At 27.0% G+C, this 13,273-nt stretch overlaps 2 protein-coding genes across 2 annotated transcripts in view; one reads left to right on the top strand and one right to left on the bottom strand.

Moving 5' to 3' along the window:
• The window catches only part of LOC136981407 (lachesin-like), a 41,989-nt gene extending 39,020 nt beyond the window's left edge, over nt 1-2,969 (top strand). Inside the window, exon 8 of the mRNA XM_067277723.1 lies at nt 2,364-2,969. Coding sequence (XP_067133824.1) covers nt 2,364-2,485 — 122 coding nt within the window. The 3' untranslated portion in view covers nt 2,486-2,969. The remainder of the gene's footprint in view (nt 1-2,363) is intronic.
• Nucleotides 1-13,273, bottom strand: part of LOC136981430 (anaphase-promoting complex subunit 13) — a 424,687-nt gene that overhangs the window by 161,329 nt on the left and 250,085 nt on the right. The window lies entirely within an intron of this gene.

Below are 13,273 nucleotides of genomic sequence, written 5' to 3'. Positions count from 1 at the left end.
AAATAACGTATCTTACTTTTATTATAATTTATTATTAAAAATCAGATATACTGTATTTACTCAATATAACACGAGGTTTTTATACATTTTTCACTGCTTCAAAAACCTACATCGTCCTATATGCATGTGCAAAGGATTCTTTTTGTTTTTGTAAAATTTTTGTAAACTGTGTATAGTATTAGCATTTCTTACCAGATAAAATACTTTTGTTTTTAAACACTAGAGAATCTGGTGTTTAAAAACAAAAGTATTTTATCTGGGTTGTTTGAATCATTCTTTTGTATTGCCAGGAGTAAAGCTGAATAGCTATAGGAAAAGCAAAGCTTTTGAATTGAATTTCAAAATTACACAGGAATCTGATATAAGTTTTAATTTATTCCTACACAAAAACAGATGATTATTTGGAAATCAGAATTCGAAGAAACTCATAAGTGTAATTGACGAAGAGTGGATTCGAATTAAGAATCGGCAAAAAAGGTTCCCGATTGTCCAACTTTACATGAACAAATTGTGTAATCAATTTTACAAGATTTTTCCTTAAAGTTTAAAGTGCCAGTAATTTTTGTGGGACAATGTGTGCAATTACGTGCATTTGATATTTTATTTGTGATTAAACGAAATAAAATTAGAACTGTATTAATAAATCTAATTTTCTTTATTTTGATCTTGAAAGTCACACCTCATCCTATATGTGAGATTGTCTTATATTTGAGCAAATGCAGTAATGTTATAGGCAGCTGAGTAAATGCATTAATTTTATAAATGTTAATAAATTCATATTCATCATTTCTTTTTCATTTTATCTCTCAATAAATGAAATACTGCAAATCTTCTAACAATTTAGTCCTTTGATAGTATCATCCTCGTAAATGCTTATTTCTTACTTCACTTTATTACCAATTTTGATTATTTGATAAACTTTTTGAGAAAATTTATGGAAAAGTCTTCTCTTCAGTGGATTAGCTAAATGTCTTTCTTACTTTCTGTCAGTGCCCACAAAGTAGAAACAGTGAAAAACTAAACAAAAAAATCTTTCATAAAATGTAATTCAAGATCAGTTGCAGTTGAGTAAAAGGATACATATTTTCAATTAACAAATATTAAAAAATTTAAGTTTAAAATATTGTATCTAGATTATTTAGATAGTATTTATTAATTAAATTCAGAATTATAAAAGTTAAATCAATTCAAAGAAATATTCAGATTATTAATAATAGCGAGGTTGAGGCCGAAGTTTTAAACGCGAAACTGTGTCTGTCGGACATTCGGCATCGCTTTCCTGTAAGCCTAGAAGTTTAACAATTGTGTTTGGAATGTCGAGCATGATTCCACTGACTTTCCAAACACCATTGTCAAACTTCTAGGCTTACAGGAAAGCGGTGCTGAACGTCCGATGTACACATTTTCACGTTCAAAACTTCAGCCTCGACCTCACTAATAACTGAATTACATTGGTTTATAGTTTTATATGAAAACTATGTAATATAGAGTATAAAAATTAAGCTTTTATTTTATATTTATAAAAGGATTCAATTATAATTAAAAATTAATATAACAAGTTTACGTTCATACATCTAAAATTGTTAAATTTTGATTATTTGGAGAACATTTTGTCCAGGCAATTTTTACTAAGGGACTGTCTATTCATTATGTATACAGTTTAATGGGGGAGGGAGTCACAAAAAATTATTATACACAATAGGAAGAAGTCAAGGTTATCTATGTGAACATTTTTAATACAATTAGTGATATATAAGTTTGTTGTTATGAGTCTATTTTGCAGAACTTTTTAAAATCATTTTTTCAATATCAATTGTACATGTAATTAAAAGGGAGAGAGTTTGCCAAAAGTAGAGATCAATTGTAATCATTGTACATAACAGGATGGGATAGGGTCAAGTGTGACTGAAAACTCTACCTAATTAATGGACAGTCCCTAAGTATATTATTATTATTAATCTAATTTTATATGAATGAAATGTATTAATAAATTATTTAATTTTTTAAGTTGAATACATTTTAAAAATTTCAAATTTATTATTTATTTTAAATGTTTCATTTAATATAATAAACACTATGTAAATAACTGATATCCAGCAAGAAAAACTACAAGAAAGCAAATGTTTCCATCTGTGTTGAATGGACATCATCAGACTAACTGACCTACAGCTACATTTGAATTGCAAAGAGTCAGTTAGCTTGACTATTTCTGTTCAACATGGATGAAAATGTTTGCTTTTTAAAGTTTTTCTTGCTGGATATTAATTATTTGCATAGTGTTTATTTACATATACTCAATTTGAGTAGTTGAATTTAATATAATATTGCATCTATATATAAATAATAAATTTTCTTATTTACAGAAACACCACATGCTACTTGTCCTCCAGCTTGTGAATTGAGTTATCTTAATAGTGGTAAATCAAGCATCATTGCCTCTAATATTTTAATTACAGTGTTTGTTTTAATTTTTAAAGTATATTAGAAAAAATTTTATAATTAAAAAAAGTAATTCCATCGCATTAAAATTTTTGTGAACATATCATACAAATTCTTACTCATGTAAATTTTGTGCAGTACCAGACCAAATATCTGGCTTCCAGAAATCTGGAATTCCCAGAAAACCAGCTGTGTTTGAAACTGGCATTTTGAATTTGGCAGACTGTAGTTGCCACATGGCCACTTTGTTTTGACTTTTGTGGGACACGTCTCACAATGCCAGTTCCAGTGTGACTGCTGGTATATTGTGTTAAAAACAGTTTAGTTCTTTAATTTCCATTGCTTATTTTATAATTTAAGTATATATTTGGTCTTTATCCAGAAATCTAGATTGGTAGTGACCTGTCTCAATCTTGCTGGATATTTGGTTCCGTACTGTATTATTTCAGTTAAAAATATAGTTTCAAATATTTAGCAAGTAACAATTGTAAAATATATATTACAAACAGCAATTAAAAATATAAAACAGATTTTATAATGCTTATTAATTATTTCTAGAATTGTGTTTATTTTAATATATACATATATATATATATATATATATATATATATATCAGTGGGTTATTGGTTAATGAACAGTATGGACTGCAAACAAATCAGACAATAAATACTTTTGTGAAAAATTTTTATGTTCAGACAGCAAACACTTCACAGAAAAAACACAAGAAGAAGCGATGTAAAATTTTGAATACCAATTGGTCTTTTCTCGTCTCCAGGTGACAATTTGAAACCTTTTGGAGCACGGGAGACGTCGACATTGACACCCAACCCAATATCGATTGGATAGTATTGAAAGTCTCTCTTGTAATTAAAGCCTTTTGTTTATCTTTCTGACAAAATTTTATTATAGTCTTTGCGAGACTGTCAGGCAGATACTCGTTAAGTTTTGTATTGGGTTTTTATTTTCAAAAGGCGAGAGTTTAACTGTCTCATTGCATATTTGTTAAAGTTTTAACACTAAATTTTGAATTTCATCTGGGCCTCATATTTACATAATTTTTTGTGTGCTAGTTGATTTCTGTTCTCTGAATTTTTGTAAGTACTTTTCTGAACTTTTTATTTAAAAAAGAAACTGATTTAATTAATTAATTAAAACGGAAAAAACATGACTGATAAAATTATAAGACTGTGTATATACGTATTTTTATTATTACATATAAAAAACATAGTATGAAAGTATATAATTTTTTATTGTTTGGGATCTCCAGAACGAATTAATCAAATTTCCTAAAAATCTATGGTAAATCGGTAATTATCAGTTAACGAACAATTCAGGTAGCGAACACAATCTTGGAATGGATTATGTTTGTTAACCGATCACCCACTGTATTAGAGTTTTAATATCTGAAATTGGGATATTTGTATATTTATTATTATTATTTTGATGTATTCCTAAACAACTGAAAAAATATTTTTAAATATTATGATTGATCAGTTTTAGATGACCAATATCTTACCTTAGAGTATTTTATATTAAATGTTCATATTGAAGTAAGCTGACTTCTAAAGTTCTAAATTAAGTTCTTTGCATGGAATTATACTTAAAACTCTGTAATAAAACAATTAGATTTATTACCAGATTAATTAGGATTATTTTTAACTTTGTTTAGTCTAAAAAAATGAGAGAGAAATAATAATCCAAAATCTCATATACAAAAACCTATTACTACAATAATAATAATAATAATAATAATTTATTGATTCAATCTCAATTTCATTTGTTAGATTCTTTGATATATGACAATTTATACTTAGATAGTTTTAAACATTGTCAAAATTATTTTTCTGCCACTCAGGGAATTATATGCTTTGTGCCTTATAATTACCCATTTAAATATATTCTAATTCAGTTCATATTGGGCCTCTAGTAGCATAATTAGAAAGTACAACTTAATACCTATTTTATTATTAGGTATATTTTCATATTGTGATTAAGAATTAAACTTTTAATATATAAAATGTATCTGGAATTTATAACCAGTGCTGTAACTAGCTTTTCATGTGCCCTGTACAAGAATTTATTTTTGCCTCTCTCTTTCTTGGGGGGAAAATACAAAGTAGAAATGATCAGTTATTTTTTAACTTTAACTAAAAACATTATGGATTACTGATCATTTTTTGAATACCCCATTTTAATGTTCCCTTTGCCTGGGCCCGTGCCTGTGCCTGTGCACATGTTGCACCTCCCTAGTTTCAGCACTGTTTATAACTATCATAAATCTTTACACAAATAATTATGATTAGATTCAAACATTACTTTATAAACAAAGTTTTTCTTTTTGCTAATCATATTATTTATTTTAATCCTTTATTTTCACTGAAAAATATTTTTCTGTATGAATTAGACTTTTTATTGTTTAAAATATTTACAATGATTCAATAGAGTAAGTATATATAAGTTGTAGTTATTTATCCTGTGAAGATCTTTTCATTTATTTTTATAATATAAATATTTTGTGATATACCATATATTTTATATACTGTACTGCTATGTATAGTTTTGTGCCACTTTATAGATCTGATTTTTCGTTGCAGATCTTAATTTCATAATATAATACAGTAGTTTTATATTCGAGTATATAGAAAACAATTAATTAAATTGTTATATTAAAAAAATGTTGTTTTTTCCGTAATTTCAAAATCATAAATCATGAAATAACATCAAAATCATTTTTTTATGAGAAAGTATTATTGTTTTACTAGTTTATGGTAAATTTACACTGTTTAATTTTGCAAAGTAAAATTTATACTTGCACATTAACTTTTATGTTTTTCAATTAAAAATTTTAGGATTATTCCAAAATTGCTAATCAATAATGTTTACCGAAATTAAGGTTTTATATATTCATTAATTAAATACAGTAGAATCAAATAGTATGATTGCATTATAAAAGTTAGAAATGTGTTTTTAAAAGTGTGATTTTTATTTATTACAATATTGCCTTAAATTGACAATTTTTAATTCAATTTAAATTTTAAATGAAAGTGGTTTTTGAGTTTTATAATAATGTTCTGGTATTATAACAATTTGCAACATCTAAAAAATTTTTAACATCAAATGAATGCTTATATATATATATATATAAAATATAATATATTATAGAAATATTTTCAGCAATGTTGACTGAGTTGGATTGTAACTTGTGCATCATAAAGCAAGTTAATAAAATTTAATTAACCATACAACTTATTAATATATTCTATTTACATATAATTAAAAATTGAATAGTATCATACTAATGGAAGAATTACCAGATATGAAATACTAAATTTTTCATCAAATTTTATAAAATTAATTTAAAAATAAGAATAGCATAATGAATACATTTAGATAAAATGTTTAATTATTTTATCATTGCTTATATAATGAAACAATTCTTAAAATCAAACAGAGTTTTAATATTGTGATTAAGAATGAAGCTTTTAGTATAAGAAATGTATCTGAAATTCATAACTACCATAAATCTTTAAACAAATGATCAATTAGATTCGATCATAATTTTATAAAGAAAAAGTTTCTTTTGCTAATAATAATAATTATTTCCATTTCTGTTGTTTGAATTTCATTAGTAATAATATTTAATCAATTTCAGGCAATACTGCAATAAATTAGTTCTAACTTTAATGCATATTATTCAAAATTTCATGATTATTTATATTATAAATTTTGAACTTTATTTAATCAGTTTCAGTAACTGCTAATCAAACTGTACCTTCTGATCTTTGGTTTATATAGTATTTACTTATGTAATGGTTCTGATTATTGTTATGATTTTATGTTAAAAACTTGTTCCTGAAAAACTTCTAATTTGTGTATTAAAACAAGGCCTAATATTCATATAAAATTTTTTATCAGAAAGTCATTTTTATGCATTTTAAATAAATATAAATTTTATGATTTTTATATAAAGAGCAATAATCATACTTGTGATACAATGCTTTTCATACAGTTAACTGATTGTTAGAACAGTTAAGCAATTAGTACAGAAAATCAAATTAAAATTGAGCATATACTTTATTTAACATTTATGAAATAAACTTCAAAGTATTAAGAAATTAATGTATTACTTTCCAAAGGTAATTAGCATACAAGAAACAAAGTTATCTTTCAAGTTATATGACAAGATTATTTATTATGCAAAATTATTTAAATATGTATTATTCAATTTATATGTATGTATAATTTTTAATATTTTTATTTTAGAATAAATATATTAGAAATTATACATAGTCAAGTAAATTAAATAATATATATTCAAATATATATTAAAAGTAAATTTTCTCCAAGTATACTAATAAATAAATATATTAAACATTTCTTTATAAATAAATATTCAATATTATGAATTTAAATAGTGCAATTACCATAAATTACAATTCATGACTGAGAGGATATTAGTGACTTAAGATTCTTTGTAAATTGTTTTCCCATTCAATATTATAATTTTAACATATTTTCATTTTTCCATTGATTTAAATTTTATTAATAGTAAACATATTGAATTTGTTCTGAATGAAATTATAATTTTACTTTGAGATGAAGGGATTTTCATTGATAGAATACATATAACCATTATTTAGTTTAATCTTTTCTTGTTCATTTACAAAACTGTATGAAAGGCTTTGTGTAATAAATATTGATTTAATATATGCATTTTGATACAAAATTAAACTCTGCCTAAGAAGTTTTTCATCCTAGTTTTATCATCTCATGAATCAGATGTATTAATTTTAATATATAGTTGTAATTTTAATACTACTTTGTCATAAATACATATTACATTTGAGAGATAAATAACTGAATGTTCATTTGCAATAATTAATTAATGATCAACTTTTAATAATTTAAACTAATAAAAAGAGTCAACTATTTATACCCTTTATATTGGCTTTAAAATTTTTACAAATGCTGTATTTTTGGAATGCACATTAAATATAATCTGAAAAAAGTAGTATTTTTACTTGTAAATGCACAGAATTAGAATAGAAACCAAAAATTTATATCTGTATTAAATAGAACTTATATTGTGACTCTGTGAATTATAAAATTGTAATAAAAGATTGTCTGTGTAAATTTAATAAAAAAAAATCATTAAAAAATTTGTAAAAATATTTTCTATGAAAATTTAAAAAAAAAAGTTTATAAATTAGTAATGGAAAAATAAATGTAACATTTTATATTTGGAATAAAGTATTTTATGAATTTAATAATTTATTAAATTCTTTCATAACTTTAAATTTTAACTTATTTCTTTAATTTTCATTATGTAAAATACATTAATTTTATATTTACAATATCATTATATAATTAATTCTTAATAAATTTATATCCAGAATGTATTTTTTCTGATTACATTGAAATTATGTAAAATAATTCTTTATTTCTTACTTCCTACTTTAATACTGTGTTAAATTCTAAAGAAATTAATTTTGTGTTTAGGAAAGGTGTTTGGTTTAGACTTAACAAGGAAAAAAGGGGGATTCAGAATTCTTTTCTTGACATATCAATAAAGTCGTTTTATTCTTATGTAAAAAAAAAAATTATTTATTCAAATCAAGTTGCAGAAGTTGACATAACACAATAACTTGTCGTGACTATCTTGATTTGAATATTAATTTTCGCTTAATCCTGTCATTTCATAAAAAATTCGTAACCTTTGCAATCTTGATTCCGTGCAAGAATATCGCTAAAAACTAAATAGATTACTTACTGAATTAGTTTTATTTTAATTAATATAGGAAATATAGAAGTTATGTTTATATAAATATTAAGAAATGATGAATTAATTAAATAGTGTTTGCTTAAAGCTTAAAATCGATATTGTGCTGTACATACACTCATTGACCAAAATAAATTGCGTACTAAGGAAGAGGGGCTGGAATTGTATGAAACTTTTTGTGCGAACATTATGACGATAGTAATAAGTGATAACAGTACATAGCCAAGGAACAATTTCCTATGGAACAACGATACAATTTAAAGGAAATTTCAGTGCCTTGTAGTAGTACTAGTCGAAAGTAATGCGGCAATGCAGTCAGGCTTGAAGGCATACAGGAATTATGCTTTTCCGCAGATTTGTCCTCAGATGTTGCAACTGGCGCTCCAAATCCCTTGTAGAAAAGTTAGCTTCAAATCTGATTCCACAATTGTACAATCAACGGCTTATCTGGAGACTAGGCAGACCAACAAAATGTGGTAATTCCTAGGATACGATAGCTATTGTGAAGTCGGGCATTGTCTTGCTGAAAAATGGCTGTTTATACGAACAACGTTTCACTGACTCACGAGATAGTTCTCCAGGCCAGCAAGCAATCAGTGAGAAGCAATTTGCAGCTCAATAATAAATGCAGGCTTGAAGTAGTCCATATTAACACGGTTCGTTTCGAAACATAACATTTACAACGAATCTCGGTTATGTGCTGCCAGTCCGTGGCAATCTATGCTTCTCTGTCACAATACTGTGCAAACGAAGCCGACGATGTTGGCATACTAATGCGGGACGCATAGCGATCTCAGTGAATGCAAATTTGCCTCTTCCATTCGCTTGCTCAGTGGTACGGGAAGAGAGAGGTTTCTGTGGCGAGGCTTCACCTGTTTCTGGATGGACAAAAACGCCTTTGCAACTGTCGTGCGTGTGTTACGATCAGACGATCATCTCCTGGTGATCTGTCTGGGCATTCAGAGCCTAGCTACTATATATATATTCATATGTGCCCTGATGTAACCGATGTCCCCCAATACCAACTCACACTCAAGTGATAACGGCTTAGATGCCGGAAAATTCGGCGACATACTGTTAATACCTGTATATATATATATATATAATTATATATAGGTATGCATGGCATTCGAAGATCACCAACAACCAACCAAACAATAGGTACTGTACATTGAAAACTTAAACAGTGGGCCTCTGAGACTTTTTATTGGATACTGGGATAACAATTTCGAGGCATTCTTATAACGTATAATGGGAACAGAACTGAAATCATTTACAACCTGTCTGAGTCATAGTTATATATTGAGTTTTGCAGTAACCGATAATTCTATCTGGGTGCTAACTTCTCAACAAAAAAAATCAATTATTTTTATAAGTGTGAATCGGTTACGTGCAATTTCATTTACTTAAAACTTATTTCTGTTAACGTGTAATCTTGAAAAGAATTTCATAAAATTATATATACGTGAAGATTCCCGGAGGAAAACTCATCTTAACCTTTAAACCAAAAAATACTAGTAAATAATAAATCTACTTAAGGATGATTGATTTAAGGATATAATTACATTTTTAAACTATAGATACTAATATAAAAGAAAAAATCAATCAGTTGATATTGTCTGTTATGTGTTTTAATTCTGATTAATGTCTTAATTTGTTAACATTTTAAAAAAATTCCTCTTTTTGCCGTTGACATTTATGTGAACGAAACAAATGTCAAGCCAACATTCTCTGAGATAAAATCCATACTTTATTTCATTTTTTAAGTTATTACTTCAAACTTGAAATTATTATTACATAGAAGAAAGATTTTGGATTGTTCTACTGAAAAGGAATATTTTTCTACTTAAAATCTTGCAAATTTACTGATGCGTTAAAGTGTATTCAGAAAACAAAGCTTGTTACAAGAGGAATGAACTTTGGCAATTCAAAATAACACCCTCTGACCTTTACGATCTTTCGCTTCCATTCTCAGCTTTGATTAGTAGACAACAAGAAATTCAGGAACTCGAATATTAACCTAGAGAATCTCTTCTCACTCTATAATTAACAGAAGATTATAACATGTACCCTACGACGGTATGATAATTTAGAATCAAAATTAGTATAATAGCATTTATATTAAAACGTATTTAGGACAATGTTCATAAAATCATTACTGCGCCATTTTATATTTAACACAATATGCATATATTATTGATACTACATTATTACGCATATTATGTAGTATAATATTAAAACTGGTGATAATTCATTCAAGTTTATAGAAAATTAATGGATATTTTAATGTATTTCCGTATATAAGTATTAAATTAATTAGACTATCTCTATACACTGAAAGTATAGGGCCTATATAATTATTTGGTTCAGTTACAGTGTTTTTCTTTGTCTTTCTCTACGTTTATTACATATAAGAACCAATCTTTCAGATATCGACAGAGGTTGGATTACTTTCTCAGACACTCTTCTGTATTTTAAAAATATACAAAGTATTAAAAAATTGTGCGTTTAAATAAGAAAATTTTACAAAAAATAAAGTTTCCCCCCTTAATACACAAGAAATGAATAATTTATAACAAATATTTTTGAGGCACCGGGTCAAATGGCTTCGCTGGCTCTCCTGTGAGCAAGCCTGGTAAGAACTATTTTTTACATTTTTCTTATATTTGTTTGAAATCATATTTTGTATATTTTCGTTAAAATTTATTTTAATTTTGATCAATATCTTAATTTGCTTTCTTTTAAAACATTTTTTTTTTTCCTCTATAATTGATATTGGTGTAAGAGAGTAAAAACAGATGTCACGCCGATATTCCTGCAGGTTTTTAAAAAAATTCATGCAAAAAAGAGCGAAATTTTATAGATTAAATAAAGAAACACAAGTATAGACAATTATAAAAGTTTTCCATTATATTTAGTTTAAATTAAACCTTAAATTTTCTTATTATAGTATATTAATTAAGCATAACAGTATGACTTAATATAATATCACATATTTATTGTAGCTGTAACTATCGACTGTGTAAATTCCAATAATAATATATCAAGAGCGTTCAATGTATAATAATGTCCATAATCTAAATATGAAACGATTTTAATATTATTTTATTTAATAAAATAAAAAAGAAACTTATTTCTGAAAACTTTTAAATTTTCTTAGTAATAATGTAATTGTAAGAAAATAATTTTCGGGTGTACTATAGATTACTCCCTATGGAATTTCAGGACTTTGATTATATATTTGAACTCAGGGGACCGAGACGAGTTCAACGATACCCTACTTTTGGACCGGAGACGAAAAATAAAAAAGTTATCATACCTTTTTCGGCAATCGCGCGATGATAGGGAGTCGCGTCGCTCTCCGCTAAGTCGGCCTCGCTATCGCGATCGGGAGTCCCGTCGCTTGCCGTTAAAATTGCCTTTAGTAGACGTTTCCCCCCTTTTTTACTTCGTTCAAGAACTACCGTGAATCGATCACTAGTTTAGCACATGGCGGCGTGTGGTGGCGCCCATACGAGAGGTCAGTCGGGCCGCCATGTTCGCTGCCATAACCGAAATGGCGATCGCGCGATGATCGGAAGTCGCGTCGCTCTCTCCGCTCTCGTATCGCGTGTTTAACCCTCCGGGAGATGACCGTAGTCCGACGTCATGGTTTGCAGACTTTACCGCAAGATGGCAGTACTAGCAACTATGGTGCCGTCTTCATGAGTGCATTAAAAAAGTATGGTAAGTGAAAAAGTATGATAACTTTTTTATTTTTCGTCTCCGGTCCAAAAATAGGGTACCGTTGAACTCGTCTCGGTCCCCTGAGTTCAAATATATAATCAAAGTCCTGAAATTCCATAGGGAGTAATCTATAGTACACCCTAATTTTCTAATAAAGTGATTTTCTTGGTTATAAAAATCGAATATAATAATTGTTCTTTAAAATTAAATTAAAATGATTATTGGTACTTGTATTTTATGCTATGTGCTACGAGAGATTGCTTAAAATAGTAAGGAAAAATATGACGTGAGAAATATGCAAATCTGGCAAGTTTGAAATTCGGAAACAGCTTTTTATGCAGTTAGAAATTCTAATAAAACTATTGATTAGAATGGAGACATTAGAAATATATTGATGAATTCGGATGTAGATGTTTCATTTTATTTAGTTAAAAAAAAAAAAAAAAAAAAAAAAAAAAGAATAATTCGGAAGTAGAAAGTGGAAGATTTTATTCCGATGAATTTATCGAAAGCATTTCAAATGACGAAAGGTCAAAGTTTTCTAGAAAAACTAAAATTAAATTGACGTGAAAACCTACTAAGAGTTGTAGTGACGCAATGCAATTGGAAATAATGAAAGTAATCAATCTCCATCACAGTTCACGACGAGAAAGAATTTAAATTTGTATAAATAGCAAACAAACTTTTTTCTTTTGAAAGTTCACAAATGCTTATCTAAATCACGGTCTACTGCGTTTGTATTGTTAATTGTATTGTATTTCTGTTGGGAAACACAGAGTCTACACATATTAATTCCCTCTATTTCTTTGTTTCTTGACAGTGAATAAATTATACGTAGTTTTATGTCCATGTAATATATTTAGAAAGATCATTGCACTCTTACGTGAGTTTAAATCTTTGCCATTTTACTTTCGCATATCCAATTTCTTTACTCTTTGCCATGAGGGTTATTATTATTATTTTTTTAATATATTACCTAACCATTTCAAAAATAGTGAGTCAAAAATCCATATACTATACCTCATTGTTCCTAAATTAATCTATTATGCTTTTTAACGTGTTTTCGAGTAATGAAACTAATAATAATACAAATTGGTGTGTTTATTTAAAATTTAGGAGGTATTAATAACTTAATACAAAAGAATTGCTGACGTGAATTGAGTTAATGACATAAACAAGTTTATTTCATTTTAATTAACTATAAAATATATTCAAATAATAATATGAATACATTTTTAGATTCTATTAGATATATTTTCAGAAATAAAATAATAAAGTCAGAAAAAGTTTTCGATAGACTTGTATAATAAAGTACTGATTATATATAT

This window comes from Centruroides vittatus, unplaced genomic scaffold (assembly GCF_030686945.1).
Source record: "Centruroides vittatus isolate TY-2023 unplaced genomic scaffold, ASM3068694v2 contig_754, whole genome shotgun sequence".
Classification (NCBI taxonomy): domain Eukaryota; kingdom Metazoa; phylum Arthropoda; class Arachnida; order Scorpiones; family Buthidae; genus Centruroides; species Centruroides vittatus.
The sequence above is the reverse complement of the archived record's forward strand: the minus strand, read 5'-3'. Positions and strand labels throughout refer to the sequence as shown.